This window comes from Oncorhynchus clarkii, chromosome 7 (assembly GCF_045791955.1).
Source record: "Oncorhynchus clarkii lewisi isolate Uvic-CL-2024 chromosome 7, UVic_Ocla_1.0, whole genome shotgun sequence".
Taxonomy (NCBI): Eukaryota; Metazoa; Chordata; class Actinopteri; order Salmoniformes; family Salmonidae; genus Oncorhynchus; species Oncorhynchus clarkii.
The window spans coordinates 79,785,779-79,798,293 of record NC_092153.1 but is presented as its reverse complement, the minus strand read 5'-3'; the positions used below and the strand labels follow the sequence as shown (position 1 = coordinate 79,798,293).

The following is a 12,515-nucleotide window of genomic DNA, read 5'->3' as shown; positions in this document are numbered from 1 at the left end:
AGATATCAGCTGACGTACGAAGGGCTATATAAATACATTCGATTTTATTTGAACTCTATGATTATCCTACCAATGCAGTCCTATCTCAGTGGCTGATCCTGAGAACTATGTTCTATAACTGGTATGACATGTACATTATCTAATTGACTGTCTAAAAACTTAACTAGCCTTCAGATCCTTGATTCCTCCTGTCCTTGATTACGCAATCTCTCGCGTCCCTCTCAAAGCTCATTGGAGGAGGAGATACGACGGGAGGGACATTGGATTCTCTCCTCTAATGAGCTTTGAGGGGGGAAGGCCCTTGATGTACACACTATCAACTAAGAGAATGACATTCATATTTGTAGGCTACCAATTACAGACATTGTCGGAGTGAAGGGAAATTATGAGATTGTGTGTCATCCCTGTGAAGGGTTGGACAGGGTACGGGACACACACACACAAACACACACGCACTCACTCACTACCTGGGGGGCCTCAATAGTATAACCGTGTAAGTACCAGAGTCAGGGGTTAGGTTAACATACCATAGTTGGTGTTATAGTGGGTATCCCGACATAGAGTCAGGGGTTAGGTTAACATACCATAGTTGGTGTTATAGTGGGTATCCCGACATAGAGTCAGGGGTCAGGTTAACATACCATAGTTGGTGTTATAGTGGGTATCCCGACATAGAGTCAGGGGTCAGGTTAACATACCATAGTTGGTGTTATAGTGGGTATCCCGACATAGAGTCAGGGGTCAGGTTAACATACCATAGTTGGTGTTATAGTGGATATAGAGTCAGGGGTTAGGTTAACATACCATAGTTGGTGTTATAGTGGATATAGAGTCAGGGGTTAGGTTAACATACCATAGTTGGTGTTATAGTGGGTATCCCGACATAGAGTCAGGGGTTAGGTTAACATACCATAGTTGGTGTTATAGTGGGTATCCCGACATAGAGTCAGGGGTCAGGTTAACATACCATAGTTGGTGTTATAGTGGATATAGAGTCAGGGGTTAGGTTAACATACCATAGTTGGTGTTATAGTGGACATAGAGTCAGGGGTTAGGTTAACATACCATAGTTGGTGTTATAGTGGATATAGAGTCAGGGGTTAGGTTAACATACCATAGTTGGTGTTATAGTGGACATAGAGTCAGGGGTTAGGTTAACATACCATAGTTGGTGTTATAGTGGGTATAGAGTCAGGGGTCAGGGGTCAGGTTAACATACCATAGTTGGTGTTATAGTGGACATAGAGTCAGGGGTTAGGTTAACATACCATAGTTGGTGTTATAGTGGACATAGAGTCAGGGGTTAGGTTAACATACCATAGTTGGTGTTATAGTGGGTATAGAGTCAGGGGTCAGGGGTCAGGTTAACATACCATAGTTGGTGTTATAGTGGATATAGAGTCAGGGGTTAGGTTAACATACCATAGTTGGTGTTATAGTGGATATAGAGTCAGGGGTTAGGTTAACATACCATAGTTGGTGTTATAGTGGACATAGAGTCAGGGGTTAGGTTAACATACCATAGTTGGTGTTATAGTGGGTATCCCGACATAGAGTCAGGGGTTAGGTTAACATACCATAGTTGGTGTTATAGTGGACATAGAGTCAGGGGTCAGGGGTCAGGGGTCAGGGGTCAGGGGTTAGGTTAACATACCATAGTTGGTGTTATAGTGGACATAGAGTCAGGGGTCAGGGGTCAGGGGTCAGGGGTCAGGGGTCAGGGGTCAGGGGTTAGGTTAACATACCATAGTTGGTGTTATAGTGGATATAGAGTCAGGGGTCAGGGGTCAGGGGTCAGGTTAACATACCATAGTTGGTGTTATAGTGGATATAGAGTCAGGGGTCAGGGGTCAGGGGTCAGGGGTCAGGTTAACATACCATAGTTGGTGCTGGGAGCTGTGTACTTGGTGCTGGATTTTCTTATGATGTTTTCATGGATCTGGTACCACTCGTTCTCATTGTTACATCTGGAGGGGAAACAAAGACAGGAAACATCTCTAGGAAACATCTCTAGGAAACGTCTCTAGGAAACATCTCTAGGAAACATCTCTAGGAAACATCTCTAGGAAACATCTCTAGGAAACATCTCTAGCGGACATACAGCTGTTGTGCATTCAAGTGCATTGGCATTCAACTGTGTGTGTGTCGTGTGAGTGAGTGAGTGAGTGAGTGAGTGAGTGAGTGAGTGAGTGAGCGAGCGTGCGTGCGTGTGTGTGTGTATGTGTGAGAGAGATTTTTGCATTCAATTGCATTAATATTCAACTGATCTAAAGAACCTGACTGGATATTTCCTCTGGTAGTTAGAAGGCTACAGTTTTTACGCAATGCAGAAACGAGAGAGAGAGAGAGAGAGAGAGAGAGAGAGAGAGAGAGAGAGAGAGAGAGAGGGGAGGGAGGGAGAAAGAGAGAGAGAGGGAGAAAGAGAGAGAGAGAGGGAGAGAGAGAGAGGGAGGGAGAAAGAGAGAGAGGGAGAAAGAGAGAAAGAGAGAGAGAGAGAGAGAGGGAGGGAGAAAGAGAGAGGGAGAAAGAGAGAGGGAGAAAGAGAGAGAGAGAGAAGGAGAGAGAGAGAGAGGGAGAGAGACAGACAGACAGACAGACAGACAGACAGACAGACAGACAGACAGACAAAGAGAGACAGAAACACTCTTCCAACAATTATATCAACAAATTGGCCACTATTCTAGAAAAATCCTCAGCCGCTGGTGTTAGTCTCCACAATTCAGAGGTTAAATGTCTACTCTTCACAGATGACTATGCCTGCTGTCACCCACAGCACCTGGCCTACAGCAGAGCCTGGACCTGCTAGAGCAGTACTGCCAGACCTGGGCCCTGGCAGTAAACACTCACAGCACCTGGCCTACAGCAGAGCCTGGACCTGCTAGAGCAGTACTGCCAGACCTGGGCCCTGGCAGTAAACCCCAAAAAGACTAAAGTAATGATCCAGAGAAAATCCAGATCTCAGGGAATTAGACCAACGTTCTCAATTGGTACAAAATATATAGAGTACTGCACACACAACAGTTACTTAGTATTAAAAATATGCTCAACTGGACACCTTAATGAGGCAGTGAATGAACTGAGAGAGAACGCACACAGGGCAACAGACTCCTCTTTCCCACATCTCCACTGCCATTTATATAAAGTGAACCTACCCGAAGAGACTCCATAAGAAGTGGGAGAAAAGTCAGCAAAGCAAGAGACCAATAGCAAAGCTCAAAAAGCCCCAGTGCCAGAAACAAACCATTCATCTAAACGGTGTCCGAAGGTAGACCCTTACGCACTGATATGACCCACTTCCTCAACCTAAACCGTTTCCTGGGTGAGAGGACACCACGCCCCTCATTTTTTCATAGCATGTTGTACTGATCTTACAAACTCAGATCAGAAAAAAAAGATGCCTCAAGATGAAATTTGTCCCCTTTTGATCTCATTATGGAACCTTGTCAGTTCCCTCGCCGTATATATTGACCCCTCTGCTTGACTTGCTGTCGCCAATTGAGGAGATGTCTGGAAAAAAAGGCCTCCTCATCTTCTTCTTCCGCCCCCCCCCCCCCCCCCCCCCCTAGTCTCTTACACTTCCCCACTTTACTCTCCTCATCCACTAGCATAACCTGACTAGATCCAGCCTCATCTACACCACCCTCCTCCTCCTCCCCCCTAGTCTCTTATACTTCCCCACTATACTCTCCTCATCCACTAGAATAACCTGACTAGACCCAGCCTCATCTACACCACCATCCATAACCTGACTAGACCCAGCCTCATCTACACCACCATCTATAACCTGACTAGACCCAGCCTCATCTACACCACCATCTCTAGCCTGACTAGACCCAGCCTCATCTACACCACCATCTCTAGCCTGACTAGACCCAGCCTCATCTACACCACCATCTACATAATACATTTTCTTGGTACCATTTGAAAGGTAACACTTTGACGTTCATGGAAATGTGAAACGAATGTAGGAGAATATAACACATTAGATCTGGTAAAAGAAAATAGTATTTTTTTTGTACCATCATCTTTGAAATGCAAGAGAAAGGCCCAAATGTATTATTCCAGCACAGGTGCAATTTGGCCACTAGATGACAGCAGTGTATGTGCAAAGTTTTAGACTGATCCAATGAACCATTGCATTTCTGTTCAACATTTTGGCCTGGTGCGTGGAGGAGGCACTGGATGGACCGGACCATGAAGGCGCACTGGAGGTCTTGAGCACCGAGCCTGCACAACCTGTCCTGGCTGGATACTCCCCATAGCCCGGCCAGTGAGGCGGGGTAGAACAGACCGCACTAGGCTGTGCTGGGCTGGGCTGGAGAACCGGGGACACCGTGCGTAGGGCTGGTGCCATATAACCCGGGCCGAGGAGACGCACTGGAGAGCAGATGCACTGAGCCGGCTTCATTCCTCCTGGCACGATGCCCACTCTAGCCCGGCCGATACGAGGCGCTGCGATGTAGCGCACCGGGCTATGCCTGCGCACATGGGACAAAGTGCGCCTCATGGCATAACACGGTGCCTGCCCGGTCCACCTTTCTCCACAGTAAGCACAGGGAGTTGGCTCAGGTCTCCTACCTGACTTAGCCACACTCCCCCTGTCCCCCCCCGCCCAATACATGTTTTGGGCTTCCTCTCGTCCCGGTTGCGCTGCCGTGCCTGCTCCTCATAATGCCGCCTCTCGGCTTTGGCTGCCTCCAGCTCCTCCCGGGAGCGGCGATATTCCCCAGCCTGTGTCCAGGGTCCCCTACCATCCAAAATCTCCTCCCATGTCCAGGAGTCCAGCATCCTCTGCTCCTGGTTACCACGCTGCTTGGTCCGGTTGTGGTGGGTGATTCTGTAACGATATTCGTCTTCCTCTGACGAGGAGTATGAAGGATCGGACCAATATGCAGCGTGGTAAGTGTCCATGTTGATAATTTATTAAACATTGAACACCAAAAAACTAAATAACAAGGAGAACGAACGAACGAAAACAAACCCACAACTAAAATGGGAAAAACAGGCTACCTAAGTATGATTCTCAATGAGAGACAACGAACGACACCTGCCTCTGATTGAGAACAAAATAACAAGGCTGAACGAACGAACGAAAACAAACCCACAACTAAAATGGGGAAAACAGGCTACCTAGGTATGGTTCTCAGTCAGAGGCAGGTGTCGTTCGTTGTCTCTGATTGAGAATCATACTTAGGCAGCCTGTTTTCCCCATTTTAGTTGTGGGTGATTGTTTTCTGTCTCTGTGTCTTCACCAGACAGATCTGTTTTGTTTTCGTTCGTTGTCCTTGTTATTTTGTTTTTTGTGTTCAATGTTAATACATTATCAACATGGACACGTATCACGCTGTATATTGGTCCGATCCTTCATACTCCTCGTCAGAGGAAGACGAATATCGTTACAGAGAGACTCATTTAATTGAGATGACCACCTGAGTATGAGGTAGGAATCCATTATTATACAGTGTTTTGGGAATGTTATCCTGCAGTGGGAACATACGGTATCTCCAACATGTTTTCTTCATCCCATTCCATGCAGTGTTTCTAGTAATACAGATGAAGTGGATAGTGGATTCTAAGCATCATATCATGTGTTATGTGTGTTATGTTAAAGGCATTATGTAAATAGTAAAACTGTCTACTGTATGGCACTTCTCTTCCACTTCCTAAGGGCTTGCCTCCAGCTGCCCTGGGCACTTCTGGTATAAAATGCCACCTTACACAATGTGTGTCCCAGGAAGTTGTTCTCTTCACACTTTTCCCATATCTGCTGTAATGTCATGTGCTTCTGGATTTGTTCTGATTGTTCCAATAACTGAGGCAGGCTGCAGAGGTGTCTTCTGCTCTGTTCTGTTCTATTCTATTCTGTTCTGTTCTGTTCTATTCTGTTCTGTTCTGCTCTGTTCTGTTCTGTTCTATTCTGTTCTGTTCTGTTCTATTCTGTTCTGTTCTGTTCTATTCTATTCTGTTCTGTTCTATTCTGTTCTGCTCTGTTCTGTTCTGTTCTGTTCTGTTCTATTCTGTTCTGTTCTGTTCTATTCTGTTCTGTTCTGTTCTGTTCTATTCTGTTCTATTCTGTTCTGTTCTGTTCTGTTCTGTTCTGTTCTGTTCTATTCTGTTCTGTTCTGTTCTATTCTGTTCTGTTCTGTTCTGTTCTATTCTGTTCTATTCTGTTCTGTTCTGTTCTATTCTGTTCTGTTCTATTCTGTTCTGCTCTGTTCTGTTCTGTTCTATTCTGTTCTGTTCTATTCTGTTCTGTTCTGTTCTATTCTGTTCTGTTCTGTTATATTCTATTCTGTTCTCCTCTACTCTATACTATTTATTCCAGTCTGCAGAGCTCTCCTTGTGTATCTATTCTATTCAACTCTACTGTGTTCTACTATGTTCTGTTCTACTCCACCCATGCTGCAGAGCTCTCCTTGCCTTGCCCCCACTAGAGGTCCTCTCTGTACTGAGAGCCAGTCTGCCGATGTGATGCTCATACAGTCCAGATATGTCTGCTTCTCCTACTTCACTACCATTTTATCCCTCTCTACTTGGCTGTTTTTCTGTTCTGTCCTAGCTGCTTGTTTTCTATCTAAAGGCTGATATAAAGGCCGTCTGTGACATACAGCACAATGACTGTGGAACATCATGTTTCCGGTATGAGGGACAATCTACTAAACATACAAAACATGACATAAATCCAAAGAATAGGCAAGGTCAACGTTTTCAAAATACTGTACTTACAGGGACACCTAGCTAATTCATCCACATAACTACAGTATATTATAGCCACTCTACTAGCTAATTCATCCACATAACTACAGTATATTATAGCCACTCTACTAGCTAATTCATCCACATAACTACAGTATATTATAGCCACTCTACTAGCTAATTCATCCACATAACTACAGTATATTATAGCCACTCTACTAGCTAATTCATCCACATAACTACAGTATATTATAACCACTGTACTAGCTAATTCATCCACATATCGACAGCTACAGTATATTATAGCCAATCTACTAGCTAATTCATCCACATAGCATTATGATCTGTCCCTGTCCAATACTACTGCAGTATTCAGCATCATGATCTGTCCCTGTCCAATACTACTGCAGTATTCAGCATCATGATCTGTCCCTGTCCAATACGACTGCAGTATTCAGCATCATGATCTGTCCCTGTCCAATACTACTGCAGTATTCAGCATCATGATCTGTCCCTGTCCAATACTACTGCAGTATTCAGCATCATGATCTGTCCCTGTCCAATACTACTGCAGTATTCAGCATCATGATCTGTCCCTGTCCAATACGACTGCAGTATTCAGCATCATGATCTGTCCCTGTCCAATACTACTGCAGTATTCAGCATCATGATCTGTCCCTGTCCAATACTACTGCAGTATTCAGCATCATGATCTGTCCCTGTCCAATACTACTGCAGTATTCAGCATCATGATCTGTCCCTGTCCAATACTACTGCAGTAATCAGCATCATGATCTGTCCCTGTCCAATACTACTGCAGTATTCAGCATCATTATCTGTCCCTGTCCAATACGACTGCAGTATTCAGCATCATGATCTGTCCCTGTCCAATACTACTGCAGTATTCAGCATCATGATCTGTCCCTGTCCAATACTACTGCAGTATTCAGCATCATGATCTGTCCCTGCCCAATACGACTGCAGTATTCAGCATCATGATCTGTCCCTGTCCAATACTACTGCAGTATTCAGCATCATGATCTGTCCCTGTCCAATACGACTGCAGTTGTCAGCATCATGATCTGTCCCTGTCCAATACTACTGCAGTATTCAGCATCATGATCTGTCCCTGTCCAATACGACTGCAGTATTCAGCATCATGATCTGTCCCTGTCCAATACTACTGCAGTATTCAGCATCATGATCTGTCCCTGTCCAATACGACTGCAGTATTCAGCATCATGATCTGTCCCTGTCCAATACTACTGCAGTATTCAGCATCATGATCTGTCCCTGTCCAATACGACTGCAGTATTCAGCATCATGATCTGTCCCTGTCCAATACTACTGCAGTATTCAGCATCATGATCTGTCCCTGTCCAATACTACTGCAGTATTCAGCATCATGATCTGTCCCTGTCCAATACTACTGCAGTATTCAGCATCATGATCTGTCCCTGTCCAATACGACTGCAGTTGTCAGCATCATGATCTGTCCCTGTCCAATACTACTGCAGTATTCAGCATCATGATCTGTCCCTGTCCAATACGACTGCAGTATTCAGCATCATGATCTGTCCCTGTCCAATACTACTGCAGTATTCAGCATCATGATCTGTCCCTGTCCAATACGACTGCAGTATTCAGCATCATGATCTGTCCCTGTCCAATACTACTGCAGTATTCAGCATCATGATCTGTCCCTGTCCAATACGACTGCAGTATTCAGCATCATGATCTGTCCCTGTCCAATACTACTGCAGTATTCAGCATCATGATCTGTCCCTGTCCAATACTACTGCAGTATTCAGCATCATGATCTGTCCCTGTCCAATACTACTGCAGTATTCAGCATCATGATCTGTCCCTGTCCAATACTACTGCAGTATTCAGCATCATGATCTGTCCCTGTCCAATACTACTGCAGTATTCAGCATCATTATCTGTCCCTGTCCAATACTACTGCAGTATTCAGCATCATGATCTGTCCCTGTCCAATACTACTGCAGTATTCAGCATCATGATATGTCCCTGTCCAATACTACTGCAGTATTCAGCATCATGATCTGTCCCTGTCCAATACTACTGCAGTATTCAGCATCATGATCTGTCCCTGTCCAATACTACTGCAGTATTCAGCATCATGATCTGTCCCTGTCCAATACGACTGCAGTATTCAGCATCATGATCTGTCCCTGTCCAATACTACTGCAGTATTCAGCATCATGATCTGTCCCTGTCCAATACTACTGCAGTATTCAGCATCATGATCTGTCCCTGTCCAATACGACTGCAGTATTCAGCATCATGATCTGTCCCTGTCCAATACTACTGCAGTATTCAGCATCATGATCTGTCCCTGTCCAATACTACTGCAGTATTCAGCATCATTATCTGTCCCTGTCCAATACTACTGCAGTATTCAGCATCATGATCTGTCCCTGTCCAATACTACTGCAGTATTCAGCATCATGATCTGTCCCTGTCCAATACTACTGCAGTATTCAGCATCATGATCTGTCCCTGTCCAATACGACTGCAGTATTCAGCATCATGATCTGTCCCTGTCCAATACTACTGCAGTATTCAGCATCATGATCTGTCCCTGTCCAATACTACTGCAGTATTCAGCATCATGATCTGTCCCTGTCCAATACTACTGCAGTATTCAGCATCATGATCTGTCCCTGTCCAATACTACTGCAGTATTCAGCATCATGATCTGTCCCTGTCCAATACTAATGCAGTATTCAGCATCATGATCTGTCCCTGTCCAATACTACTGCAGTATTCAGCGTCATGATCTGTCCCTGTCCAATACTACTGCAGTATTCAGCATCATGATCTGTCCCTGTCCAATACTACTGCAGTATTCAGCATCATGATCTGTCCCTGTCCAATACTACTGCAGTATTCAGCATCATGATCTGTCCCTGTCCAATACTACTGCAGTATTCAGCATCATGATCTGTCCCTGTCCAATACTACTGCAGTATTCAGCATCATGATCTGTCCCTGTCCAATACAACTGCAGTATTCAGCATCATGATCTGTCCCTGTCCAATACTACTGCAGTATTCAGCATCATGATCTGTCCCTGTCCAATACTACTGCAGTATTCAGCATCATTATCTGTCCCTGTCCAATACTACTGCAGTATTCAGCATCATGATCTGTCCCTGTCCAATACTACTGCAGTATTCAGCATCATGATCTGTCCCTGTCCAATACTACTGCAGTATTCAGCATTATGATCTGTCCCTGTCCAATACTACTGCAGTATTCAGCATCATGATCTGTCCCTGTCCAATACTACTGCAGTATTCAGCATCATTATCTGTCCCTGTCCAATACTACTGCATTTCATGAGTGAGTGAGATCCTGCTAGCTAGCTATATCCCTGCAGTCTGCCTGTCTGTCTGTCTGTCTGTGTTTGCCTGCCTGTCTGTGTGTCTGTCTGTCTGTCTGTCTGTGTTTGCCTGCCAGTCTGTGTGCCTTTCTGTCTGTCTGTGTTTGCCTGCCTGTCTGTGTGCCTGTCTGTCTATCTCTGTCTGTCTGCCTGCCAGTCTGTGTGCCTGTCTGTCTGTCTGTCTCTGTCTGTCTGCCTGCCAGTCTGCATGTCTGTCTCTGTCTGTCTTCTAGCTGGTCTCTAGTTCCCTTTCTTCCCATACCTCATCAACACACGCACACACACACACACACACGCACGCACGCACGCACGGCCACGGTCACGGTCACTCTTCTCCATGACCTCAATGATATGGATATGTCCCACTAAGAGCCCTGGGCTGGTGGATGTGCTGCACAGCACTCTAGAAAGGATCACTTACACCTTATTGGAAAGCAGCAGAGTGGATAAAAGTGTGAACGAGGGCATGCTGGGTATGGGCTCGGTGGGTCAGTGTGTGTGTGTGTGTGTGTGTGTGTGTGTGTGTGTGTGTGTGTGCATTCTGGTGTAACAGGAAGCTGGTGTGATGTTGATGATGAGGGGCTTTCCTGTGTGGCCAAATACAGGTGGAGGTGCTTATTGTGGAAGTGGGCTGCTCATTGGACAGCAACATGGATCAGACCTTTACCAGCCCCTCGTGGCACGCTGGAACAGCCTGGGATGGAGGTGATAGCTGGTGGCGCTGATATTGATCAGTCTCTGTCACGTACACAGGATTGTAGTACATTGCTTCCAGATTGTGGGCCTGATAAAAAATGCTGTTGACTAGGTAATGCTCTGTTTCAGCTGTCGTGGGCAGCCTTGCTGTTTGGATAAGGAGCTGCTTTCTGTACCCTTGAGTAACCACGCATAAAAATAACCTTTGAAATATTTAAAATGTATTCAAGCATCTCCAAGGTTACCTCATCCTAATACGCAGACAGCACAGAGTCCGTCTCCAAGGTTACCTCATCCTAATACCCAGACAGCACAGAGTCCGTCTCCAAGGTTACCTCATCCTAATACCCAGACAGCACAGAGTCCGTCTCCAAGGTTACCTCATCCTAATACCCAGACAGCACAGAGTCCGTCTCCAAGCATCTCCAAGGTTACCTCATCCTAATACCCAGGCAGCACAGAGCCTGTCTCAAAGGATCTCAAAGGTTACCTCATCCTAATACCCAGGCAGCACAGAGCCCGTCTCCAAGGTTACCTCATCCTAATACCCAGATAGCACAGAGCCCGTCTCCAAGGATCTCCAAGGTTACCTCATCCTAATACCCAGACAGCACAGAGTCCGTCTCCAAGCATCTCCAAGGTTACCTCATCCTAATACCCAGGCAGCACAGAGCCCGTCTCCAAGGTTACATCATCCTAATACCCAGATAGCACAGAGCCCGTCTCCAAGGATCTCCAAGGTTACCTCATCCTAATACCCAGACAGCACAGAGTCCGTCTCCAAGGTTACCTCATCCTAATACCCAGACAGCACAGAGTCCGTCTCCAAGGTTACCTCATCCTAATACCCAGACAGCACAGAGTCCGTCTCCAAGGTTACCTCATCCTAATACCCAGACAGCACAGAGTCCGTCTCCAAGGTTACCTCATCCTAATACCCAGACAGCACAGAGTCCGTCTCCAAGGTTACCTCATCCTAATACCCAGACAGCACAGAGCGTCTCCAAGGTTACCTCATCCTAATACCCAGACAGCACAGAGTCCGTCTCCAAGGTTACCTCATCCTAATACCCAGACAGCACAGAGTCCGTCTCCAAGGTTACCTCATCCTAATACCAAGACAGCACAGAGTCCGTCTCCAAGGTTACCTCATCCTAATACCCAGACAGCACAGAGTCCGTCTCCAAGAATCTCCAAGGTTACCTCATCCTAATACCCAGACAGCACAGAGTCCGTCTCCAAGCATCTCCAAGGTTACCTCATCCTAATACCCAGACAGCACAGAGTCCGTCTCCAAGGTTACCTCATCCTAATACCCAGACAGCACAGAGTCCGTCTCCAAGCATCTCCAAGGTTACCTCATCCTAATACCCAGGCAGCACAGAGCCTGTCTCAAAGGATCTCCAAGGTTACCTCATCCTAATACCCAGGCAGCACAGAGCCCGTATCCAAGGTTACCTCATCCTAATACCCAGATAGCACAGAGCCCGTCTCCAAGGATCTCCAAGGTTACCTCATCCTAATACCCAGACAGCACAGAGTCCGTCTCCAAGCATCTCCAAGGTTACCTCATCCTAATACCCAGGCAGCACAGAGCCCGTCTCCAAGGTTACCTCATCCTAATACCCAGATAGCACAGAGCCCGTCTCCAAGGATCTCCAAGGTTACCTCATCCTAATACCCAGACAGCACAGAGTCCGTCTCCAAGGTTACC

The 12,515-nt window shown here is 46.0% G+C and overlaps 1 protein-coding gene across 5 annotated transcripts in view; it reads right to left on the bottom strand.

The window, feature by feature from the left end:
• LOC139413900 (dedicator of cytokinesis 3) overlaps window positions 1-12,515 on the bottom strand; it is a 418,571-nt gene that overhangs the window by 94,350 nt on the left and 311,706 nt on the right. For all 5 annotated transcript variants that reach the window (XR_011634841.1, XR_011634842.1, XM_071161746.1 and 2 more), the window contains exon 13: window positions 1,879-1,967. Coding sequence is in view for 3 of the 5 variants with exons in the window: in XM_071161746.1 (XP_071017847.1) it covers window positions 1,879-1,967 (89 nt within the window). In the remaining 2 variants the exon portion in view is untranslated. The remainder of the gene's footprint in view (window positions 1-1,878; window positions 1,968-12,515) is intronic.